At 43.0% G+C, this 13,815-nt stretch overlaps 1 protein-coding gene across 4 annotated transcripts in view; it reads right to left on the reverse strand.

The window, feature by feature from the left end:
* Nucleotides 1-9,418: 9,418 nt before the first annotated feature.
* The window catches only part of CCNI2 (cyclin I family member 2), a 52,576-nt gene continuing 48,179 nt past the window's right edge, over nt 9,419-13,815 (reverse strand). For all 4 annotated transcript variants that reach the window (XM_075344576.1, XM_075344577.1, XM_075344575.1 and 1 more), the window contains one exon: nt 9,419-11,635. In XM_075344576.1, coding sequence (XP_075200691.1) covers nt 11,291-11,635 — 345 coding nt within the window. In that variant the 3' untranslated portion in view covers nt 9,419-11,290. The remainder of the gene's footprint in view (nt 11,636-13,815) is intronic.

The raw sequence follows: 13,815 nt of genomic DNA on the forward strand, positions 1-13,815 counted from the left end.
TAGAACTATTCTTTTCAGGTTGTTCTGTAGAGATTATGTTTCACTATAAATGCATTGCAGGTCTCAGTTATCATATAGACATGCCTCAACAACTTCGGAATATTTAAATGTGTGTTGTGATTTTTTTTTTTTTCTTTGACACAGTGTCAATTTGTACCTTGATATTTACTATGCCTGTGCGCTTTTGTTTGATTTAACAGCCAGCCCTTCTATTCTTGGGTCCTGGGGGATATGTAGCGCCCCTAACTACATCAGGGTGCTACAGGAAACTGCATCCTGTACTCCAGGGTGCAGAGCCTACCCCCCCTTCCCGTGGTTCCAGGTTCCCATCAACAGTGTCACTGACATCCGCACTACAAATACCAACCACACCTCACACCAGGGCTGGACAGACACACCAGTGGGTTGGTCAAGTTGGAGCACGGCCGCTCACCTAGGGCTCAGGCAGACTGGTGGGAGAAGAGACAAGGAGTTGAGTGGTAGCCCTCAGAGAGTGAGGAGCAGGGGAGTTGGAGCTCCCAGGGAGGCGACAGGTTGGGTTGCAGACGGTGTGGTCCAGAACCACAGCAGTCGGGGACCGGTATTAGGAACACTGGACTGGAATGTAACAGACGCAGTCTAGGAGGACTGTTGGCACCAGAAAACCCAGCCACCTTACCGGTACCGAGCACGGCGGGGTACAGGACCCTAGATCAGGGAAGAGCTTCAAGCGCCTTGGTAATTAACCTGTGGAGAATAGTCTCTTTATGAACTTTCCCCAAGAGCTCAGAAATTGGAGGCATCAGCACAACGCAGGGGATAGGGTTCTCCAAAATACAGAACCCACTAAAATCCCAAGTGCCAGCCACCAAGAGCACAGCTGCCATACACACGGGTAGCGGGGCCCTGAAAGTTTCAAGCCAAGGTGCCACAACGATCAATTTGTGCATGGAGGCAGGGCTCCGGACTTACCAAGTGACACTGGTGGGAGCGGGACCTGGACGGGCTCCCCCCCGTAGAGACTGCGGTGCCTAGAGACTTTGGTTTACCATCTGTGTGTCTGCTTATTCCACCTGATCCAGCACAACGACTACCGCATTGAGTAATCTGACCCCTGCACCCTGCTTCCCAAGGCCAAGCCACCCGTTCACCAAATCCCCACTATCCAGGGCCTTCCCTACCTGCGGAGGGACTGACACTTGGCTGCCCCACACCATCTGCCCCGGTACTCCCTCCGGCAGAGGCAGTACTCCCATTTACCGCAACCCGCAAGTGGCGTCACGAACATTCATCCCCTGTAAATATCCCCTTACATTTGAAGTGGCCGCAATCCCCCAGGTCCGAAGACCCTCGAGCCACAGCAACCCCTGATCCGAGCAGTTCGACTGCTGCTGGGGTGACACACCTTCATGATCTGTTTTGTAGGTTTTTAAAAATCTGTTGTACATGGTTGTTTAGGGACACCATTGGTGTTGTGTGATCTAGGTGTTTTGACTTTAAATAAATATATTTACCATTTTTGATCAACTATTTGTGTGCCGATCCCACATTTATGGCACTTCTCTCCTCTTTTTTCTGAATATGTATTCCAAGTGCCAGGGGAGATCCCAGGAGTTGGTGCCCTCCTACATTTAAACTACACAAAAAAAATAATACAGGCACAGGTGTCAAGGCATGGGGAAATCTAATATATAAAGCGGAGTGTATGTATGTGTGTATGTATGTCCGCTAAAGGAATCCGCACCGTCGCATTTACAATCATGAAATTTTGCAGACACCCCATGTGACTTAGGGAATGTCATAGACTATGTTTTGACGGGAAAATTTAATTTACAGTTACTCTCCAAAAAACCTGCCTCCATTAAAGTCAATGGAGCTGCGAGCTATAAGTTATTATCAGCTGTGATTGGTTGCTATAGGAACAAAATAAATTATTAGTATAAGAAGCTTATGTGTGAGGTAATAAGATGTCAGTGGTGAGACGGATAGAGAGCAAGAGACAGAAAGAGAGACAGAGTAAGAGGCAGACGGAAAGAGAGAGAGAGACAGAGACAGACAGAAAGAGATAGAGAGACAAACAGTCAAAAAGCGGGCTTTACATGCTGCGATCTCGCTAGCGAGATCGCAAGCGATCGTACCCGCCCCCGTCAGTTGTGCGACACGGGCAAATCGTTGCAGACAGACAGAGAGAGAGAGACAGAGAGATGGACACAGACAGACAGACATGGATAGAGACAGACAGAGACAAACTCACAGAGACAGACACACAGACACAGAGACAGAGATGAACAAACAGAGACGGACAGAGACAAAGAGACAGAGACAGACAGAGACAAACAGAGACACACAGACAGAGACTGGGAGAGAGACTGAGACACAGTTACCATCCCGGGCAACGCCCGGGTACTACAGCTAGTAGATAAGTAAATATCAAAATTGTTGGTGCTAAATAAACATATATGGTTAAAATAAACCAATGTTATACATATAGCATTCACTGATAAATAGTCAGTTTCCTATCAATCTGAACAGTAAAATGCAATCCTTCCAAGTGCTAATACATGGACAAAAAGTCCTAAAGTGCATAGATTGTTATAAAGGATCGATTATCCCAATCAGTGTGATAGGATTAATAATTGGGGATGATCAAATACCTCAAATATTCGGCTTTGCGAATATCCGACGTATAGGTCGCCACTAAGTGAATATTCAATGCGCAATGTAAGTCTATGGGAAGCCCGAATAGTTATTATTCGGTTTTTCCATAGACTTACATTGCGCATCGAATATTCGCAAATACACACACTATAAAACAATCTTGCATAAATTGTACGAAATGGTGGATAGAAAATCGGTTACAAACACCACGAAATATCCCAAAGATAATACAAAAGCTATATTTTACAAAAATTCACGTTATATAATGTAATTAATGATGCACTAATAAATCAACATTGTGTCTTTCCTACTGTTCATACCTCTAGGTTATTTTGTATCAAGTTTCACAATCCAATATGCTTCCCTCATATACAGCTTTTTTTGCCAGCATTCACCTGTAATGGCAGCATTAACCTTTTCCACTCCAAGGAACTGCAGGGTCCAAACAACCATTGTTGATCAATAAAATGCCTACTCACTGCAGAATAATTGCCATGTTTTATGTTAATGATGTAGATATGCTCAGCTATCCTCTTTTTAATCTTCCTGCTGGTACAGCCAATGTATTTGACTGAGCAGGTGCTGCATAAAACACAATACACAAAATGAATGCTGTCACAGTTCATAAAACAATTGATATTAAAGATAGCCATCAATTTTAGTTGTCTTTATTGCATATTTGCACACATTGCACTTCTTCCCAGAACACCTATGAAATCCCTTAATATGACAACAAGATTGTGTTGTTGTCACTTCCAGATTTATATAAACTGGGCAAGATCATATTACCCACAGCAGGGGCGGACACTGAGAGCAAAGGCCCCTGTGGAAGAATTGTGTATGGGGCCCCCCCCCCTCCCCTAGGCAAAAAGTCACCTCTGGGACTTGCAGAGCAGCGTGTCTCGGAGAGTCTATAGCGCAGCAATGTCACTGAGAAGAGGAGGCCGGCGCTGGACACCAGAGAGAGCAGCGGTAGGTGAGTATATTATCACACATCACATGCACATACACACATTTAGTGAATACAAAATTTAATTGGAGCCTTTTTTAACAATGGTAAAGTTGTTACCAGAAAACACATCTACCTCTCCACACTGTCCACCCACACTCCCACTTCAACATATAGTTCCCCTACTTCTCCATACTGCCCCCCTATGCTCCCACTTATCCATACAATCCTCCCTATACTCCCACTTATCCTTGCTGTCCCCCCTAAGTTTCCACTTTTCCATGACCGTCCCCCCCTCTTAAGCTCCCACTTATCCATAGTGCCCCCTATGCTGCCACTTATCTATACTGTCCCCCTATGCTCCCACTTATCCATTCTGTCCCCCCTAAGCTCCCACTTATCCATAATGCTCCCCCCATGCTGCCACTTATCCATAATGCCCCCCCACATAGCACGACCTCGGCAGGCCCCCTGTGCTTGATATATATTGGGGACCCGCCGTCGGTGACCACGGTTGTTAGAACGGGCCCATGGGCAATCAATTGTCAGTGCTATGTGTCGAGCACTGACGTCACCATGCAGCGCATAGCAGTGACTTAATAGCCATCGGCCTATCAGAGGCCGCTCTCTAATATGCGCAATCTTTGATAGACCTGCAGCCATTAAACGTCACTGCTACACGATGCATGGTGACATCAGTGCTCAGTGCATAGCAGTGACGTTTGATGGCCTATGAGCCTATTTTAACAACCGCGTTTACAGGCTGCGGCCCCCTCTATAATCAAGCACAGTGGGCCCGCTGAGGACACAGAGTCCACGCTCCTTAGTCAGGCCATGTTTGTAATGGGCCCCCTTCCCCTCTGGGGGCACTTGTGCAGCTGCACAGGGTGCACCAGCTATATGTTCGCCACTGACCCACAGACCTTCCTCTTTTTGCCACACATCTCACACCATCATTCAAAATGTTCCACATTATATCATCCTGAAATAAAACAGGAATATATTTTTGAATGATTTTCTTTACCGCACTGAATTGAAGACTGAAGGGGGTGCTAAATGTGGGCATAGATTTATTATGTCGATGATGTTTATTCCCCCAAAACTTGCCAGTTTTGGAAACCCCTTGGAGCAGAGTTTGTCTATCAATAAGTTGCACTTTCCTCAAACAAGCCAAAATCAATCTATCACCATAACCCCTTTCCTTGAGTCCTTTTTTGTATATTTCTACATTCCTGACTGACCGAAAGCCTGTTCACTGGAACATATGCATCTGACACGCATGAATTCCACATAAGGTATGGAAGTCACTATGTGTGTGCAATGACAACTAACAGCCCCAAGAATGGTATTCCCACTGACAAGCTTCCTAAAACTTCAATCAATCAATTCTTGGTTTGGAAATATTCCCCATTAAAAGAATATCCAAGAATTCTGCCTGCAATAATGGACTTTGAACCGTGAATCTCAAGTTGTTGTCATTAGAATTTAAATATAAGATGAAGTCTGATATGGCCGACATGTCACCCGACCAAACGATCAAAATGTCGTCTACATATCAGCCATACCAGACTAACAATTATAAAAAAAAAAAATTAAGGCGCGCCATTTGATTTATGGAGCACAGATTTTCCTAAAATAGTTTGCGGACTTCATTTGCAGAGCCCCTGAGTGCCAGAGCAACAGAAATCCTCTAAAGTGACCAAATTTTGAAAATTAGAGCCCTCTGGGAGTTCATCTATAGGTGTAATGACAGATTAGTTTCTGGAAACCACCCACGGTGTCACACGTAGTGAATGTTGCAGAATTAAAGCTGCAAATAAACCCTTGTTGTGTCCCCGTACATTGTAGGGCCCAATACATTGTGCCCAGCCTGTGCTACTGGAAACCTGCACCCCGTAGATTAAGTGGGCTCTCCTTACTACAACAATGTCAAACATGTGGATGCAAACTTTGGCATTTGGATTTGGGAGCTCAGATTTTGCTAATTTCTTTTTTTGAGAGGGGAGGAATAGTGTTTTTCCAGAGCCTTTGTGCTACCATTAACATGGAAGCCCCCTGTATTTCTGTTAATTGATTACATACCTGAGCGGAGACTTTTTTTGTTGGTTGAGTTGAATGGTATTTGGTGGTGATTTTGGCACAGAACATTTTTGATCAGTTCACATTTATCCTGTGGGCTGGGCTGGGCTGAGCTGAGCACTTACATCAGGAGTTCCATCTATGTCTCCGAAATACGTGGCTCAGGTAAAATCCCGACACATCCATTCACTAATGAGGCAGCAGCTTTACTCCAGACTCCGTTCAGTCTTTGTCACGGGTGACAAACAGTCCTGTGATGTCCAGCAATAGAAAGTCACAACATTTGGTTGCGCAAAATGCTCATTGTCTTTCTATCATTCCTGCTGTCAGTATTCTACGTATCTCTTCTGCTGAGTTTTCATCCTTTTCCCTTCAGGACCCAGTAGAGCTCCTCTTCCCTTCAGCTGCCATCTATGGTGGTGAGGTACACTAGGGGCCAGAGGTAGGTTTGGTGATGGGTCACCATCTCCTCCTTCCCTAGACACAGGGTTTCCTTTCCCTTGGTACTTCCCTGTACTGAGTTTGAACCTGTTCAGCGGTGTTAGTCTCTGCAAAGGTGAACAAAAGCACAGACCAGACAGGAGTTAAGAGTGACTCTCTGCCTCATTACAATGATTTTTTTTTTCCCATTGGAAATTTTGTCTAAATAACATTTTTCATAGATTTACATGTAATCCTTAAATTTGAAGCACGCCTTACTGCAATCTTTGAAGTAGAATAAAACAAAATCAACAGCAGGTGAAGAATTAACTTTATTTTTCACGCCGTTCACTGTGAGGTATACCGTAAATGATCAGGTGGCTTTATTCCTCTGGTCAGTACTATTACAGCAATACCAGATTTATATAGGTTTGGCTACTATCATACTTTTTTTTTTAACAAAATAAATGTTTTTGCATCACCGGATTTTGAAGGCTATAGCTTTATTCTTTTTCTGCTTACAATCATATGAGGGCTTGTCTTTTGCAGGACCTGTTGGTATTTTTGTTGGTACTATTATGGGCCACATTTTTTTTTTTTTTTTAATCACTTTCTATTCCGCTTTTATATATGAGGCAGGATCATGAAGAAACAGCAATTCAGGAATTTTAGGTTTTTTTTTAAAACACCATTCACCATAAAAAAAAAAAAAAAAGCTTTATTTTTTGGGTCAGTATGATTACAGCAATACCACATTTATATATTTAGTGTGTTTTGCCACTTTAAGGCTGCGGATTTAGCCGTGGAATTGCTGCAGAAAGTGTCTAACATTGCTGCAGTCATTCCCCAGCAAATCCTATGGGTTTTAAAAACTGCATTTTTTTTTTTATATACACCTGCGGATTTACCCACAAATTTCTTGCTGCAGAATTAATGAGCATATCAATTCTTGCCTACAGGTACCTACGGATTTTGCCATAGATAATGGTAACCGCAACTTGCGGAAAATCCGCAGTAAACACATGGGTGCGGGATTCTTTCAGAGGGTCCATTTTTTCCCTTAAGAAAATGGCACTTTCTAGTGCGCACATAGCCTAAAGGGCACTTTACACGCAGCAATATCGCTAGCGATCGTACCCGCCCCCGTCGGTTGTGCGTCACGGGCAAATCACTGCCCGTGGCGCACAACATCGCTAACACCCGTACTTACCTGCCTAGCAACATCGCTGTGGCCGGCAAACCGCCTAAGGGGGTGGTTCGTGCGGCGTCACAGCGGCATCAGTAAGCAGCCGCCCAATAAAAGCGGAGATGAGCAGGACGAACATCCCTCCCACCTCCTTCCTTATTGCAGGCGGCTGCAGGTAAGGTGATGTTCCTCGTTCGTGCGGTGTCACACGTAGCGATGTGTGCTGCCGCAGGAATGACAAACAACCTGCGTCCTGCAACGATAATCGGGAAAGGAACGACGCATCAACGATCAGGTAAGTAATTTTGTCCGTTAACGGTAGTTTGTGCGTTTCACACGCAACAACGTTGCTAACGAGGCCGGATGTGCGTCGCGAATTCTGTGACCCCCAATAACATCTCGTTAGCGATGTTGTTGCGTGTAAAGCGGCCTTTACACTATATAAAAAAAAAAAAAAAAAAAAAAGTATAAAAAATTTTTTTTTTACATTTATAGCAATTTTTTCGTGACAGCTGTGTAGTGGCTTGTTTTTTTTTTTGCGAAACAAAAATGGTGTTTGCCAGTAGTACCATTTTTATATGGCTTTTTTGATCACTTTGTTTTACTTTGTCAATTCTATGATGAAAAGACACTGAATGGGTTAACAAATGACAGTTTTATAGATCAGGTTGTTATGCATGCGGCAATACCAAATACTATTATGCGGTGTGTTTTGGGGGATTTTTAACCACAAATCTATTGGAATATTTTTGATATTTTTTTTTAATTTTTCCAATTTCTTTTACTTACTTTATGGGACATTACTTTTTACTCCTCTGATAATTCATATAATCCACTGCAATGCTTGATCATTGCAGTGCATTATAGGTCAGCACTCGCAGCACCGACACTTTTCCTTGCACTCCATGCATGTGGTATGGTGTGCGAGGCTCTCTGTAGCAGGGTGAGCCAGGGTTGTCATGGTGACAACCCTGGATTACATAGCAGCAATGAGATCCCCGTGATCGCTTTTCAGGGACCTGATTACACGGGAGAGGGGAGTGATCCTCTCCTTGGAGCCTAAATGCTGTGATCACTATTGATTGCAGCATTTAGGGGTTTAAACTGCTGAGCGCCATGTGGGCACCGCTCTGAGAGCTGGGTTACTGCAGTAACAAGCCTCAGTGGAGATCATGGGGCTACAGCACCTGAACCCCCAAGATCACCATGATGTACTGGGTACATAATCTGCCGTTAAGGCACAACTAATTATCACCTACCCAGTACGCCCAATGTCGTGTAGAGGTTAAAACCACATGGAGTTATTACATATGACTTTTTTATGAACGTGTACGTTACACAATCATTAAAACTGAGGCGACAAATATCTACACTCTAAGGCCAGTTTCACACGTCAGTGAAAAACAGACGTTTTTCACTGGCATGTAAAACACGCACATGTCCCTGCGTGTGCCGAAAATCACGGCACACGTGGGTTGTCTAAGTGCAATCCGGGCTCCGTTCTCCGTGGCCCGTGATTGCACTTAGAGATTCACTCACCTGTGCCCGCTCCCGCTCTCCTTGGTGCTGATGGCTCCCGCGACGCAGCATCCGGCCGGCGGTGACCCCCGCAGCAGCTGCTTCCGGGTCGGCTGTGTCGTGCATAATGAATATGCGCGACAGTAATCAGCCGGCACAGAAGGAGCAGGGAGAACGGGCTGCAGAGAGCGTGGCTGAAGCCAGGTGAGTTAAAATGTTTATTTTAAAAGCACGTTTTCTGGCACGTGTTTCACGGACCACACCACTGCGTGGTCCGTGGAACATCAGTGATGCCAGAAAAAAAATTGACATGTCTCCGTGCAGCAATCACGCACACGCGGGTACGCTGCACGGAGACACGTGCAGTGAAAAATCACTGACGTGTGAGCAGACCCATTCATTATAATGGGTCTGCGTATGTCAGTGATTCTGGTACGTTTTAAAAAAAAAAAAAAAGCACAAACGTACCAGAATCACTGACGTGTGAAAGGGGCCTTACCTGAGAGCTTAATAAATGGAATACAATACAAAAACCGCAATACTTTGTTTTAGGCACCAAGTTTAATACAATAGGACAGCATATCCAACATGACTGCAATTAGTACATAAGGATTTGCCTACAACGCAACTCAGTTTCATATGGGTTTATTTATAAAAAAAGCAAAAATAAATAAAAAGTAAGCTACAACCTACCAATATAAAAAGGACATCATATCTGTAAATAAACAATGCTAACACAAGCATACAGTACATGAGAAGACCTCTGTCCAGGACTGTACTGAACACAAGTTTTGGCACCTTAAGAAGCCATAAAAATACAACTTTAATCATATAATTGGGCTTTACTTCTGCACCCCTCAAAATTTAAACAACATTTTTCAAAGTTTTTCTTTTCTTTTGTACAACATAAGATAAAAGCCATGATCACATTAATTATGCACAAAAACATAAGGCAAAATAAACAGCTGCTCAAAAAAAAAAAAAAAAAAGTGGAAGCCTTTCATGTGACAAGTATACTTCACTATGTACGTCTTAATAAAAAGTACTTTATTCAAATAAAATAGAAAAAGTAACAGAATAAAAATGCAAAGACGCTGAACCTCATGCACATCTATTCTAAGGCAACGTTTCCACAGAACTGCAGACCTTCGCCAGCGTGAGGGTGTAACTCCCCCGATATCTGCCGTATAAGTTGTCACATGCTGTGGAACAGATATCCGCAGCGGCTGTCACATTAGATATATTTCACAGCATATGTAGAAGAGTCCAGAAAAGCTCCCGAGTGCGCAGGCAATGTAAAAACGCAGCAGTTTTCTGCAATGGAATTCGCTGCCTTTTCAAAACATGGGAACTAAAAATTTCATCTGTCTGCTTTTAGCAATGACTATTTGCCTATTTTTTTTCCCTCTTTAATGTGAGTAAAGGAGATATTTGGTTATCATTTACACAACTGATAAATATGAATCCCTTTCTTTCTAACTGGAATATTGCTATTAAGTTAATAGGCCCAATCATTGCATCTGTGACATTTTTTGTCTAGCTTTATTAGTGTTTGGGTGTTGTTCAGCATTTGTGGCTTAGACTTTAAAAGTAGGCACAAATTAGATGAATATTTTGGGTTTCTTTTTTTTCCCTCAATGCTCATAATTCTAGTCAAGGTTTGGATTTTCCAGATTTTTTATTCATGAATTGAAACTTAAACAAGTCACAAAATGTTTGTACTTCAGTCCACCCTGGAGTGTATGTACACCTGTCATTTTTGTATCATTTTAGTGCAAAGTGTGATTTATTTTTTTTAGCCAACATTGGCAACACAAAAAACATGAAATAAATTGGGCCTTAATAGTTTTTCAGCATTATTGGGCATGGAACTGGAATGGGGCATTAGGAGCAAAGTCTTAAAAGTGGATTTTTAGAGGCCCTTTGGAAAATTTAAATCAGCAATTTAATTTGTGGCAACATATATTTCTTCCCTATCCATCTCTTAGGAACCAGTACAAAGTAAGGAGAAATACGCAACATGATTGTTAAGTATATGGAGCAGCTCATATAAATTAGTCCATATTTATATTCAATCTTCCCGTACGTATAATTTAGCACAGATTAATAAAACATGTCTCAGCCCAGGTCACTGCTGGGTAAAATGAAAGACTAGTGTAAAGGAAATAGTTTAAAAATAAAATTAAAAATCCCCTGGCCTGTGAACAGCAGCAGACAAAGGCCAGTGCACGGTAAATACATTCTTCAGCGCACAAAGGGAATAACCCTGCAGTGCAATAGTAGCAGCATGTCAATAGCAGAAGCGTTTGTTAGATAATACTAGATGACAGTGTGCCATGTTGGAAAAAAAAAAAAAAAAAAAAAAAAAAAAATTATATAAAATTGAGAGAAAAAAAATAAATTATTATTATTATAATTATAATTTGATGCACACATGCACCTTATTGCTTCGGCACCTACAACTTGTAGAGGCTATGCCATGAATTCTGTAGGTTGCTTACTTATCCAGATGCAGGCACTGTGAGAGGGGGACATAGCCCACTCTCTACCAATGCCTGAGTCTTAATCTCCACACGATCTTCATTATACAGATGTCTAAAGCCATCATAAAACTCATCAGTATCCATTACAAGTGAGCCCTTATGAAGAAGCTTGAAGTCTTGCATGACAGTTTGGTGCTTTTTCTCTGGTGGACAAGTTAATGATGGAGGACCAGAAGAGACTTTATCCCCAATGTAGGTCTGAAGGTCTTTGTCGGCAGAAATATAAATGTACACGGGGTTAGATGGTGTTTCAAGGCATCGATCAACCAGTTCCTTACAATAAACAAGTTCTGCACTAGCAACCTGCAAAACATATATACAGTAGATTAGTTTTTAGAATTTAAACAAAAAAAAAAAAAAACAACAACCCCTAAAATATATATATATATATATATATATATATATATATATATATATATATATATATATATATATATATATATATATATATATATTTTTAAATGTGGAATTGATAGGACAGAACAGAATTAAAAGTTAAACATTAAAAAAAGGGAATTTCCACTCCCAAACTACCCCCAGCTTAAATAAATTCAGGACCCAATTTATGTAATTTTTTTTATATATCCGAGTCCTAGATCGATTAGGCTGGGGGTTGTCTAGTAGTGGACAGCCAATGTAAGGTTAACGTTAAACACATTGGGTCTTTCTACCAGAGTGATGATTTTTTTGCCTATTGCAACCATTTTAGCATGAGGACGTTTTTAGAAATCAGTAGTGTAACGGGGTCCTTCTCCCATATCACACAGAGCGAGAGATGGCTGTACAATCCAAAGAGCATTTATTCCAAGCAAATCAAATTGTCCATAAACATAATCCACCATACAGAGGATAAAATTGTCCAGTAATTGCATAAATGTCCTGGAGTTCAGCCACAATCCTCCAGCAGTCCTTTTCCAGGCAAATGGGAGTTTCTCAGTTTCTCTGGCATGCTGGCTGCAGTCTCAGCTTTTCCCTCCCAGAGGATCAATTTTCTACCTTTTCTCTTCAAGTTCTCAAACAGACTGCCTCATCCCCCCAGGTAAGCAAAGAGGTTAGGGTGGTGTCACACATAGCGACGCAGCAGCAATCACGACTAGCGATCTGACATTATCAGGATTGCTGCTGCATCGTTACATGGTCGCTGGTGAGCTGTCAAAACAGGCAGATCTCACCAGCCCCCAGCGACGCGTGGAAGCGTAACTAAAAAGGTATATATCGGGTAGCCAAAGAAAGCACCTCTTGGTTACCCAATATTTACCTTAGTTACTAGCGTACGCCGCTCTCACGCTGCCAGTGCCGGTTCCCTGCACTCCTAGCCAGAGTACACATCGGGTTAATTACCCGATGTGTACTCTGGCTAGGAGTGCAGGGAACAGGGAGCTGGCACTGGCAGAGTGAGAGCGGCGGACGCTAGTAACTAAGGTAAATGTCGGGTAAAAAAAAAGGAAAGGGCTTCTTGGTTACCCGATGTTTACAGCTTACCGCAGGCTGCCAGACGCTGGCTCCCTGCTCCCTTCAGTTCGGCACTCTCTCGCTGTCACACACAGCGATGTGTGCTTCACAGCGGGAGAGCAACGTCCGAAAAACGAAGCAGGACATTCAGCAACGACCAGCGACCTCACAGCAGGGGCCAAGGTCGTTGCTGGATGTCACACACAGACGTCGCTGCCAAGTCACAGAAAATGGTGACTTAGCAGCGACGTCGTTGCTATGTGTGACACCACCTTTAGGTGGATTTCAGGCCCACCTCCCCCTACACCTGGGGACAAACTACAGGGGGGAGATTACCTACAGACAATACAATTTACACACAAGCAATACAAATAATGGCCAATGAACCACACCTAAAATACGACCCTACACAACATGATACACAGTACACCATATCCCACCATCACAACCAGCACTCTATTTACTAAAGGGATTTTTCACTTGAAGTAACTTGTAAAATAATATACAGTAGAACCTTGGTTTAAGAGAACAATCTGTTCTGGGAGTGTGCTTGTAAACCAAGTTACTCGTCTAGCAAAGCAAAATTTCCCATAGGAAATAATGCAAGCTCAGACAATTCGTTCCACAACTTGTTCAATGTCCCATCCTGGTCCCCTATTGTGCCATTCCACACATGCAAACACACATTATGCTCACCTTACCTTCCGTGCCATCGTGTATCGGGTAACCATGGAAGAACTTCCACTGCCAGAGCGATGATGTAAAAGACAGGAGCTGCTTGCCTCTGATTGGTTAGCGAGCTGCCTTTGAGAAGCGGCTGACAGTGGAAGTTACTCCATCATCGCGATGGTTACCCGATACACATCCTGTATCGGCGAACTACAAGAACTGGGAGGCCGACGATGGAACGGAAGGTAAGGTGAGCATATGTGTGTGCCTGCGTGTTTGTGCAGACTGCAAGAGCGGGTCAGAGCTCGGTGAAAAGTACGGAACCGGAAATGTGTGCGGTGAGTATTTGCTCGTACAGCAAA

This window comes from Anomaloglossus baeobatrachus, chromosome 4, assembly GCF_048569485.1.
Source record: "Anomaloglossus baeobatrachus isolate aAnoBae1 chromosome 4, aAnoBae1.hap1, whole genome shotgun sequence".
Taxonomy (NCBI): domain Eukaryota; kingdom Metazoa; phylum Chordata; class Amphibia; order Anura; family Aromobatidae; genus Anomaloglossus; species Anomaloglossus baeobatrachus.